The 13203-nt window shown below is 43.2% G+C and overlaps 1 protein-coding gene across 2 annotated transcripts in view; it reads left to right on the plus strand.

The window, feature by feature from the left end:
* mkrn1 (makorin, ring finger protein, 1) overlaps positions 1-13203 on the plus strand; it is a 79064-nt gene that overhangs the window by 47341 nt on the left and 18520 nt on the right. For both annotated transcript variants that reach the window (XM_070900501.1, XM_070900502.1), the window contains exon 4: positions 3360-3586. In XM_070900501.1, coding sequence (XP_070756602.1) covers positions 3360-3586 — 227 coding nt within the window. The remainder of the gene's footprint in view (positions 1-3359; positions 3587-13203) is intronic.

The following is a 13203-nucleotide window of genomic DNA, read 5'->3' on the forward strand; positions in this document are numbered from 1 at the left end:
TTGGAACAATATGCAGAGAGGTTCATGAGTCCTTTCAGCCATCAGATAATTTAACTGTCAGCTGTGACTTGGAGTTGATTAACTGTATGCAAGTCTGTGGAAAACTGATATACCCGTAGTTTTCAGATAAAAAAGACAGGACTATTAATCAGAGTCAACTTCAGGAGACATCTGTTCTGATCACAGTTGCTACCTAATAAATATAAAGTATATTGCTGTATTTTTTTTAAGAGATCCCTTGATACTGCCATACCCTGTAAAGCACCTCAATATGAATCATAGAAGTTTACAGTATGGGAAGAGGCCATTTCAGCCCATCGTGTCCATGCTGGCCAACAAGAGGCTATCCAGCCTAATCCCACTTTCCAGCTCGAGGTTCAGTTACAGAAGCAGACTTGAAGAGTAGTTTTAGCCACACTGTTATACACCTTTGCAGATACCTATTTTAAAAAGAATAAAATGACCCTGGAGCAGCTGGACAGGACTTCATGGTTAGTGGATGTGATTGCCCAAAGAATTCCCCAACCTGATACCCAGTCCCAGACTGCAGTGCTCTATGGAGGAACCATTCAACTGCTCATTATTCTTCACAAGTAGGTGTATTTGCATCTAATGTGTTGCCCACAAGAGGTAAGAAACCATCCTCCAAATATACACTAAGGTTTTTCTTTCAAGATTTAAATTTAACCCTTTGAGAAAACTTATAATTTTAACTGAAAAAATACACATTAACCTACTTGAAATATACTGATTACATTCAAAGAATACTGTCAATGTTGAAACTTCTCTTCCATGTGTTCTTTTAATTTCAGTATGCAAACCACAGAATACTGGTCCAATGAATGTATTGTAGCGACTACATATTATGAAAGTTGTTGGGATAGTTTGGGATTCATAATTCAGCCTTGAGTTGATTTTATTATCTTGTCTGTGTATGTAAAAACCTATAAAAGTGATCCCAAAACTTTCAGGAATGACTGGATTGCATTTAGCTCATGCTTTCTATGATCTCGATAATATAAATTTGTTTTTTTTTAAGCCTGAGGTATTGAAAGCTAAACTCATAACCCTTTGTATAGGACCAATGTGTTCATTATAAACTAAGTGAGTATAGAGTCAGAATGACTTGGCGTGGCATGAAGTTTGCTTTTAGCAATAAAATGTGAAGTTTTTGTTTTCCTTTTAATTGTAAGCTAGCTCCTGCAATTATGATACAGAAGCCTGGATCCTTCCATGAAATGTTGAGCACTTTAATACAGCCAGATTGTGTTTATTCATAAGATTTTAGAAATAAAATGAGTTATATTTGATTTTATAAAGAAAATATGTAATCAACATCCTGTGATCTATGCTGTTTGTATGGCTATTGATTAAAGCACAATTAAAAGTCTGAAAGGCCCAGGCAACAGCGACTCAGGAAACTTTGCATATTCCTTGGACCCTTGTCTTGCAAATTCTTCAACCTGGCGAACGGCTGAGCTTTGAGTGAAGCAAATACTATGAAGGACAGTAAAACCACCTGGTTACGCACTATGTAAAAACCGACACCGGTGTGCATAACATTTGGGAGATGTACAATGTATGTTTTCTTTTGAGATGTCACATAAATTGAATATCAGCTCCTCCATCACCAGTGCAGTTTGTCCTGCTCTCAATTACCTGCCTTTCTGCTATAGTGGGTGTACAGCAGACTCACTTTGCAGCATTCATCCATTCTGGAAAAAAATGTTTGGAAGTTGCTCGCCACTTAATCAAGTAAATTTTTTTTTAAATCTCCTAAAATAACTTTTTCACTCAAACATGTCTGCTTGAACTTTAAACAGAGGAAATGAATCCAAAGAAAATATTACACCCTGTTGGTATAGATGAGGAACTATAGTCTGGGTGGCAGAAGGAGCTGCAACAGACCACTTAGGATCTGATCCAACAAGAAATTATAAAGGATTGAAGATGAGGGATTAGTGAGTTACCTGCCAGCTTTCCCGAGCTGAAAAAACAAGTAACTCACCTGGCTAGTTGTGATTGAAATTTTCCAGCCCTGGTACACGTGGACAGGAGTAATACACAAGCCATACGTGATTGAATTCCCACCTTTTTGCCTGCTGTTTACTATACATAGAGGAGTTGAGAGTGAGACCTATCTGACTCGTACAATGCCAGATGTGAGTGAGTTGTTACCTTTTTACCTGGTGTATACTGTAATCTGCATGTACTTTGGTAATTAATGATTAGAAATAAACAGATTCATTGCATTTGCACTACTGACCATTTCGCTTGGCACAGAGAGACAAGCTTATACATTACAACTGCACACATGCAACTAATGTCTGCAGTTCACTGCTTATTAAAATTCAATGTTAAAACCATTCTGACACTTCCAAAACAATGGCTGTACTTTGAAATATCCTGTTTTGGTTTACTGATTTTCTTGTTTCTATGCAAGAAGGTTTGTAGAAATATCAAGCATAATTTTCCCCCCATCTTCCTTGTGCTCCTACTTTCACCTCTCCCACAAAAAATAAAATGGTGCTAGGAAATTTACTACCTGGCCTATGTCAGTGTCCATCATTAATTCGCAGGAGGTTGTGAATAGCACAAGGTGACTTCCCCCTCCTTCTCCCCTGTGGAAAGTGCCTAGCCTTCACTAACTAGTTCCTATGGTGGCTTGGACTCTTGGAATGTGACAGAGCATTGATAAACCAGTGTTTTGGGCCACCAGGGGAAACAAGTACATTGGGAGCAAGGGCCTTCCTACAATCTAGTATTCATTGCCTCTGCCTCTTACCCATCCCATAGCCACTAAATAAAACAATTCTCCTTTTAGGGAAAAAAAAAATCAGCTTTTTGTAAGTGGCCAATTAGAGATCTACCATTTTGGGTCTTTTTAATCAAAAGACATGCTCAAGCAACTTTTGGAATGAATCCATCTTTTCTGGCCAAGATTGAATTATTTTAATTGTATTGGTGTACATGAATTAATGCTCAGCACTGGGTAGGATCCAGATCTTTGTTTAATATAATGAGAGCTGCCTGATGATGCATACACTGCATAAGTTACCTGAGCAAGTGTATTTTCCCAACAGATCTCATGCAGGCTTCTTTCTCATTGGAGTTCACTGGTTGCAAGAAGCTATAAATAATGTTTACTGAATTTGGAGATGAGATTTCAGAATGGAAAGTCCCAATTCCCTATAAGAACATTTCTGCCCTTTTAAAACTAATTTCTGCCACATTTTGTTTTGGACAGTCTTGTAATGCAGTCTGGCTAGACGATCAAAATTGTAGTATATTTGTAACCTACAATACTAGAGTCCTGTTGGTAATTTAGTTATAGGACTATTTTAAAATTCTCGTTACAGCTGTACCAGCTTACTGTGAAGCAAGAATGGAAGATTTAATAATAGAAGAAAGCTTTGAGGCCCCACAAACTGGTGAAGATGTAAAGAAACGGATGTGTCCATATGCTGCCTTAGGAGAATGTCGATATGGTGTGAACTGCGTATACCTCCATGGAGATGTATGCGATATGTGTGGTTTGCAGGTTCTTCATCCAACTGATGCCTCTCAGAGATCAGACCACATAAAGGCAAGTAACTGAACAACAAGGAAGGATATTATATTGTTCTTAAAACATTTGGGTTGATGTGATTTGTGGTGAAGCAGAATTAAGAGGGGTTTGATGTGTACTTAATCTACATCATCAGCCTTAAGCTGTTTCATTTTTTTTAATTGGAGTTGCTGGGTAAATGATTCCCATGTCATACAATGACCATTTTTATGCAATTTGTTCTCTGGCCATTTTTCCTCTCTAGCTGTTTATTCACGGTTAATACTTAATGTTAACATTAGTCATTAAAGCATTTCAGAATTTCTTTAAAGTTGCCGTTGGGTTGTTTTACTGAGGACAACAATAAAATTAAATTAAATTGTATAGAATATATATAGTGTCTACATTCATTAATTCCAGAAGTTTGTAGCTGAGTTCAAACCATCTTGTCTCAGTCATGCTTGCAGTCTACAACCTGCAAGTTTTCTCTCCACCCCCCGCCCTCATTAAAAAAAAAAGCTATAGTGTAGACTCTGATGGCTCTAATTAGAATTATTACACTCTTAGAAAGTGTCACTATTTTGTGCAGCACAGCTGAGCAAATATCAGTACTATAGTTTATAACTATGCTAAAGAATGTTTTAAGAAAGTAAGTTGAGAGAGAAAAGGCATTATTTTGGAATACATGCCACTCTTTATCTGTCTTCATTTGCCACAAACTACATGAGCTAATAGCAGGAATAGATGTGGATAAGGCTCCTTTGGAGCACTTTTGGTATTATCGCATTCGATCAACCCTTTCCTATGCTTCACAAAGAGTTAATGTGGTGGTACCTGTTGTCAATAAGAAACATAGCCCTGCGAAACTGAGTTTTTGTTTTTTTGTGTGCTTCAGCTTGGAAAGCAGTCTGTCTTGCTTTCATTATGACATTTCTTGTACGATCTTAGTTCAAGTAACCCATCCCATCTGCCTGGGCTTCAATGGTTCCAGACATCCATGTCTGGTGCTATTGTTTCTTGCTTATGTCAAAAAATATAATTTTCAGCTCCATGACGACATACATCGACCTATGTCTCAGCATCTAGTCAAGCAGTTTTTAGGGGGGGGGAAGAGAAGAATTGTTACTCATGGGCCACTGTTTTGTAATTACCTGCTTTTTTTTTCCATAAACAATACTTTTATGTATAACAATTAACATACATCATAAAGGAAATTTATGCCATTTTTGATTTGTACGGTTCAATCTATTAAAGTAGATCAGTCTCAAGATAATAAACCCCTGCCACCTATCTTGATCCAAAGAAGTTCATACTACAGCACCATTTCCATTTTTGGCTTTCCTGTACCAAAATGCTGTAGTCAAGAACATTTCACCACCGTCATTCCAACTGACTATCTTATCTACAGCTGCAATTGTTGAAAATTTATTAAGGCTGGTATGCCTTAGCTCATTATCTTCCATATCATGTCCTATTTTTGCTGACTGCCTGTGTTTTCTCACGCTATTGAAAAGCATGCCATTTCAATCAGCATAATCAAATGTGTTTTTTCCAAACTTGCAACTTGCTGGTTCCTTGGTCCTTGAAACTTGCAAAATCAGTTTTCTTGTATAAAGTAAGGATTTCCCCAGATTCTACCTATGAAGAAAATACAATTCCCTGTGATGGATAGCACAGTGGTGGATGACAATTATTGTGTGGTTAAGGGAAAGAAAACAAGATTATATTCTAAATTTCCAATTTTTAGATTCTCAAAGTAAAAGTACAAGTGCACAGTGTGGAAATGGGGATATAATGTGTAAAGACCTTACTCTACAGTATGAAACCACACGAGGCACATTCTGGGGACAAGGTCACTCTGAGACCTTAACTCTTTATTCACAGGACTCCAAAGATGATGACCCTGCGTGGGACCTCTTTTTTTAATACCTGTGTGATCAGGTAAGGAGTGTCTCCCACAAGTTCACCCCTTGTGGTCAAGGTGTGCATCTAGGTTGAGTGTATACAGTAATACAGTGGTGTTACATTGTGATTACATACATGACATAACCTCCCCTCCCCACCCCCCAAAGTCTTATTGGGATCATAGGTTTAGTCTTTCAGGTGTTCTACGCAGTTGGGGCTCTGGTTGTTGGACACTGACGTGACTGTCTGTCACCTGTGGTGATTCCGGCCTGTCCAGGCTGACCGCAGGGACTGTGCATTCTTCTGATTGCTCTTGTTGCTCGTTCACTGGCGGTGTTGTGAGGGCCCCATGGCATGATTGAGGACAAATGCAGGATCATTTATTTCTATACATCTCCCCCTCGAATTACGGTCATGGTACTCGTTTTGTGACTTACGCTTGCCCTCAACTATGTCAGTCAGGACTGGGTGAATGAGGGACAACCGAGTTTTGAGTGTCCGTTTCATTAGTACCTCTGCCGGCGGGACCCCGTGAGCGAGTGCGGTCGGGATCTGTAGACCAGCAGGAGACGCGATAGGCGGCATTGTAGGGAGGGTCCTTGAATCCTGAGCATACCTTGCTTAATGATTTGGACCGCATGTTCCGCCTGGCCATTGGAGGCCGGCTTGAACGGCGCAGTCCTGACGTGATTGATGCCATTGCCCGACATAAACTCTCGGAATTCGGAGCTTGTGAAACATGGGTCATTATCACTAACCAGGATGTCCGGCAAGCCATAGGTTGCAAAGATCGCACGTAGGCTTTCCATGGTGGTGGATGATGTGCATGAATTCAGAATGATGCAATCGATCCATTTCGAGTACGCATCTACCACAATAAGGAACATCTTACCCATGAACAGGCTGGCGTAGTCAACATGAATGCGTGACCATGACCTGGTAAGTCAGGGCAACGGGCTGAGCGGGGCATTATCCAGCTAGGCACATGACGTGCACCTGCGAACACAGTGTTCCAGGTCTGAATCAATTCCAGGCCACCAAATGTTTGACCGGGCAATGGCCTTCATCAGCGCAATGCCTGGGTGCTCACTGTGGAGTTCCCTGATGAATGCCTCCCTGCCCTTCTGGGGTATAACTACCCGGCTGCCCCATAGTAGGCAGTCAGCTTGGATGGAGAGCTCATCCATCCGTTTGGAACGATCTGACCTCCTCCGGGCATGCTCCATGTGTGGGCGCCCAATCCCCAGTCAGGACACATTTCTTAAATCGGGGATAGGAGGGGATCTCTGTCCAGATTTTGATCTGGCGGGCTGTGATGGGGGAGCCTGCGCTGTCAAAGGCATCGACAGCCATGACCATCTCGGCGCTTTGCTCCACCGCCCCCTCAGTGGTTGCCAGTGGAAGCCTGCTGAGCGTGTCAGTGCAATTTTCAGTGCCGGGCCGGTGTCGGATGGAGTAGTCATAAGCAGCCAGCGTGAGAGCCCATCGCTGTATGCGAGCTGATGCGTTGGCATTGATAGCCTTGCTGTCTGACAACAGGGATGTTAATGGCTTGTGGTCAGTCTCTAATTCAAACATCCTACCAGAGGTCCTGATGCATTTTTTTTTACACCATAAACACATCCAAGCGCTTCCTTCTCGACCATCCCATATCCTCGTTCTGTTTGAGAGAGCGACCTGGAGGCATAAGCCACAGGTTGTAGTTGACCCTTCAGCGTTGCCCTGCTGCAACATGCACTCAACCCCCCCCCCCCCCTCATAGGATGATGCATCACATGTCAGAACCAATTTTTTTACAGGGGTCGTACAGGGCCAACAACTTGTTTGAACAAAGTAGGTTTCGCGCCCAATCAAAAGCCCGTTCTTGACAGTCCCGTCCCCCCCCCCCCCCCCCCCCAAAACCAATCGCAACCCTTACACAGGAGCATGTGTAGTGGCTCCAATAACGTGCTCAAGTTCAGCAGAAAGTTCCAGAAATAGTTCAACAGTTCCAGGAATGAACGCAACTCCGATGTGTTGCAGGGCCTGGGTGCTCGTTGAATCGCCTCTGTTTTGGATTCGGTGGGTCGAATCCCATCTGCAGCAACCCTCCTGCCCAGAAACTCAACCTCAGGAGCCAAAAACACACATTTAGACTTCTTGAGTCGCAGGCCTACCCGGTCCAGTCGGCGTAGCACTTCCTCCAGGTTGTGGAGGTGTTCCTCGGTGTCTCGACCCGTGAGGAGGATGTCGTCCTGGAATACGATTGTTCCAGGAATGGATTTAAGCAGGCTTTCCATGTTTCGGTTGAAAAATCACGGCCGCTGATCGAATGCCAAGCGGGCATCTGTTATAAACGAACAGTCCCTTGTGTGTGGTGATGGTCAGTAGTTTAGATTCGTCGGCCAGTTCCTGGGTCATATAGGCTGAAGTGAGGTCCAACTTGGTGAACAGCTTGCCGCCTGCCAATGTGGCGAAGGGGTCCTCCACTCTCGGGAGCGGGTATTGATCTTGTAGAGACACCCGATTGATGGCCTTGTAGTCGCCACAGATCCTGACAAAGCCATCCGCTTTTAAGACGGGAACGATGGGGCTCGCCCAGTCACTGAATTCAACAGGTGAGATGATGCCCTCTCTAAACAGCCGGTCCAATTCGCTCTCTATCTTTTCCCGCGTCACATACAGCACCGCTCTGGCTTTGTGGTGCACTGGCCTGGCGTCCAGGGTGATGTGTATCACTACTTTAGTGCCTTTGAAAGTCCCGACGCCAGGTTGGAATAGTGAATCAAATTGTTGTAGGACTTGTGAGCACGAACTTGGCTCCATCGATGACATTGCGTGAACATCCCCCAATTTCCAGTTCATCTCTGCTAACCAGCTCCTCCCCAACAGTGCGGGACCATTGCCCGGGACAATCCAGAGCGGCAGCCAATTCACTAACCCATTGTGTGTGACAGCCAACATTGCACTGCCTAGCACCGGAATGATTTCTTTAGTGCAAGTCCGTAATTGTGTCTCAATACGTGCTAATTTGGGTCTACTGGCTTTAAGTGGCCATAGCTTCTCAAATTGCTGAACGCCCATGAGTGACTGGCTGGCCCCAGTGTCCAGCTCCATGCGTACAGCGATACTGTTTAATAAAACCCTCATCATCATTGGTAGCGTTTTGGTGTATGAACTGTGAATATTCGCCACATGGACCCGCTGAACCTCGGGGTCCATCGATTTGCCCCAAAAGTTATCCTGCCTCAAAGAACCCTCTTCTGGTCCATCCGCCTCATATATTAGTCTGGTTGTAGACTTTCTGCACATTCGAACTAAGTGGCCACTGAGATTGCAGTTCCTGCAGACAAACTGTTGAAATCTGCAAGATTTAGCTGAGTGTTTTCCCCCACACCTCCAGCATGAGTTAAAGTTTCCATTGTTGGGAACAAAGGCACTATGGCCAGGCATTCCGCGCTGACTGTCCCTTTGACTGCTCTTAAGTACCCTATTGGTGGGTGTCAATGGCCCCATCCCGGCCGCATTGTCCACTGTGATGGCGTGAATGTCCGTTCAGCCTGCCATTGCCTCTGTTGAAGTCCTACTCTGGGGTCTATTGCTGCCTGGGGAGTGTCGGACTGCCCCTGCCTGCCTGCAGGACTCTGAGTCGCGTTGATGATATTGACTCACTGATCCATCGCCGTGTTAGAGGCAGAATTGCGTGCATATATTACTTTCGTCTCTTCCTCCCCCGCCATGAAAGTTTGAGCTATCAACGCCGCCGTTTCCAAGGTCAAATCCTTGGTCTCAATTAATTTGCGGAAAATTCCCGCATGACCGATGCCCTCGATAAAGAAGTCCCTTAACATCTTCCACCTGCAGGCGTCTGTGAACTTAGAGGCTGGCCAAACGCCCGAGGTCCGCTACGAAGTCAGGTATGCTCTGTCCTTCACGACATCAGTGGGTGTAGAATCTGTGTCGGGCCATGTGTATGCTACTCGCTGGTTTGAGGTGCTCCACGATCAATTTGCTAAGTTCTTCAAAGGTTTTGTCCGCCAGCTTTTCGGGTGCTAGTAAGTCCTTCATGAGCGCGTAAGTCTTTGGTCCGCAGCTGGTCAAAAGATGAGCCCTTCGCTTGTCGGCCGCTACATCCCCCAGCCATTCTTTCGCAACGAAGCTTTGCTGAAGTCTCTCGACAAAATCGTCCCAGTCTTCCCCAACACAGTATCGTTCCTCTGTGCTACCGGTGGCCATTCTCGTGGGTCCTGAATTCCCGTTTCTCGTCGCCAATGTAAAGTCCTTTCTCAACAGTATGAAACCACATGAGGCACATTCTGGGGACAAGGTCATTCCGTGACCTTAACTCTTTATTCACAGGACTCCAAAAATGATGACCCTGCGTGGGACCTCCCCTTTTATACCTGTGTGATCAGGTAAGGAGTGTCTCCCACAAGTTCACCCCTTGTGGTCAAGATGTGCATCTAGGTTGAGTGTATACAGTAATACAGTGGTTGTTACATTGTGGTTACATACATGACAGTATGAATGATGGTAAAGTAAGGTTCATAAGGTCTTAAGAAAGGAGGAACAATTTACAGTGTGGGAGATAAGATAGCTAACTTGGGTGGTGCCAGTAATTTACCTGGCAAGGCCTTACCGGGTCCGTGCACACTTCGTACGGACCCGGTGAGGCCGCAATTTTCGGCACAATATTCTTACTACATTTTGGCCCCCTAAACCCCAGGAATTCAGTACAATCTCAGACCTTCTGTCACTCAGATCAGTTTCTAACAGAATCATTCATTCTATTTAAAATAACTTGTGCAACCTTTCCAGAAGATTTTGTTTTACTAAGATGAACCTCGAGTGTGATCAATTTCCATTTATAGAAGAGGATTAGGTTTCATATTTTTTTCAAATGACCAATACAACTATCCTTTTCAGGTTCACATCCACAACTGTTCAAGCAATTATTTGCAATGGTCCTACTTCATCATGCTCATGAAGCAATTGCACAGCTCTCTTCCCTCTCTCCCTCTCCCTCTCCCTCTCCCTCTCCCTCTCCCTCTCCCTCTCCCTCTCCCTCTCCCTCTCCCTCTCCCTCTCCCTCTCCCTCTCCCCCTCCCTCTCTCTCCCTCCCTCTCTCTCTCTCTCTCTCTCTCTCTCCCCCTCTCTCTCTCTCTCTCTCTCTATCTCTCCCCCTCCTCCCCCCCCTAAGTCTCTATTTGAGATTTCTTATCTTTCAATTGCCTCCTTTCATGTGGACAGATTCCTCAAGGCAAGAATCATTATCAACCAAGAGATTGAGGGTATCAGCAGAGCATAACGTGTATACAGTTAAACTTTCACTTTTAGCTTTCTTCAAAAAGATGATTGCTAGCTCTTTTCAGTAAGAATAAAGGAAGCTCCTGCCTTTAAATGGTGTGCCCAGCAACTAAGTGTTCTGTCAGAGTTAAAATTACAGCCTTCATCACTATCTTTGACACTGGACATCCCCTGGGACACACCAACATTAACGTTCTCGACCAGGTCAGCATCGAAGCACTGACCACACTTGATCAGCTCCATTAGGCAGGCCACATAGTTTGCATGCCAGACACGAGACTCCCAAAGCAAGCACACTACTCGGAACTCCTTCACGGCAAACGAGCCAAAGGTGGGCAGCGGAAACATTACAAGGAAACTCTCAAAGCCTCCCTGATAAAGTGCAACATCCCCACTGACACTTGGGAGACCCTGGCCAAAGACCGCCCTAAGTAGAGGAAGCGCATCCAGGAGGTTGCTGAGCACCTCAAGCCTTGTCGCCGAGAGTATGCAGAAATCAAGCACAGACAGCGGAAAGAGCGTGCGGCAAACCAGTCCCACCCACCCCTTCCCTCAACAACGATCTGTGCCACCTGTGACAGAGACTGGTTCTCGTATTGGACTGTATAGCCACCTAAGAACTCATGTTAAGAGTGGAAGCAAGTCTTCCTCGATTCCGAGGGACTGCCTATGATGATCACATTGGTAATGAATATCCCTGGTGGATGATTTTTGTATGATAGCAGCAAGAAACAAATTAAATCTAGGCAATAGTGACCATATTATAATACACTTTAAGATGATAATTGAGAACGACATAAGTATGACGAAAACCAGGGTAATAGATTGGAGAAAAGCTGATTTTGAAGGACTGAGAATAGAACTTGGGAAAATAAAATGGGCAACAATATTGGCAAAAAACGATGTAGAGCGGCAATAAGAAACATTTTAAACGGTGTTCAACAGAGTGCAGGAACAACATATTCCGCTAAAAGGAAAGAACTGTCTAAACATGAGACTCCATGGATGAGTAAAGCCATAAGGGAACAATTGAGGATAAGGAAAGCGGCACACATTAAGTACATAGACAGCAGGGGAGTGTATGATGAGGGAGAATACAAAAGGATTTGGAGAGAAGTCAAAAAAACAATTCGGAAGGCAAAGAGGAACTATAAAATTAAATTATCAAGGAACATAAAACAAAATAGTAACACATTTTGCAAGCACATCAATTAAAATAGGATGGGAATAGGGCCATTAAGGCATAGACAATAATACCACGGGTAACAATAGAGAGATGGCAGAAATATTAAATAACTAGCAGAGACCCACAAAACATTTGCGATCAAATTAGTATATTTATTGCAATAGTACTTGTTTAGACTGTTACCCTTTTCTTAGTCTATAGAATCAACACTGATGTCCTCCCTCCCTCTCCCCTCTCCCCCTCCATAACATTGGATGATGAGATTAGTAATGAGATAAGTACATTTAAAATAAAAAGAGGGGATATGTTAAATAAACTAATCAAACTCAGAGGATAAAATCCCAGGTCCAGATGGATTGCATCCACGCATTTTAAAAGAATCTAGGAAAGAGATAGCAGAGGCCTTACTTCACATATTTAATAATTCGTTAGAAAAAGGAGTCGTGCCAGAGGACTGGCGGATAGCTAAAGTAATACCTATATTTAAGAAGGGGATAGAATATGCCCAAGAAATTATAGACCAGTCAGCTTAACATCGGTGGTAGGAAAAATAATGGAATCCCTACTAAAGGAGAAAATAGAAGATCTAGAAACCAAAAATATAATAACGAATAGTCAGCATGGATTTCAATAGGGAAAGTCTTGCTTGACCAACCTCATTGAATTTTTTGAAGAGGTAACAGAGAGAGTAGACAATGGTAATGCAGTAGATGTAATTTATCTCGATTTTCAAAATGCCTTCGATAATGTACGGCATAATAGACTGATGAACAAGGCCAGGGAATGCGGAGTCAGAATGGATAGCTAGCTTCAAGACAGAAAGCAGAGAGTAGGAGTAAAAGGTAGCAATTCACAGTGGCAGAAGGTGTGTCGTGGTGTTCCACAAGGATCAATGCTGGGACTACTTGTTCACAATTTCTATTAATGATTTAGACTTTGGAATCAAAAACACAATTTCTAAATTTGCGGATGACACCAAATTGGGGGCGATAGTCAATACTGAGGAGGACTGCAGCAAATTACAGGAGGACATTAATAAACTTGCAGAATAGGCATATAATTGGCAAATGAAGTTCAACATAAATAAATGTGAGGCATTACATTTTGGTAGGAAGAATAGGGAGGTCACTTATTACTTGGCAGGTGAGAGTCTAGGTGTGGTAGAGGAACAAAGGGATCTCGGTGTACAAATACACAAATCACTAAAAGTTCGACACAGGTTAGCAAGGCCATTTAAAAAAAAAAGCAAACCAAACACTAGGGTTGATTTCTAGAGGTA

Source organism: Pristiophorus japonicus, chromosome 15 (genome assembly GCF_044704955.1).
Source record: "Pristiophorus japonicus isolate sPriJap1 chromosome 15, sPriJap1.hap1, whole genome shotgun sequence".
Taxonomy (NCBI): Eukaryota; Metazoa; Chordata; class Chondrichthyes; family Pristiophoridae; genus Pristiophorus; species Pristiophorus japonicus.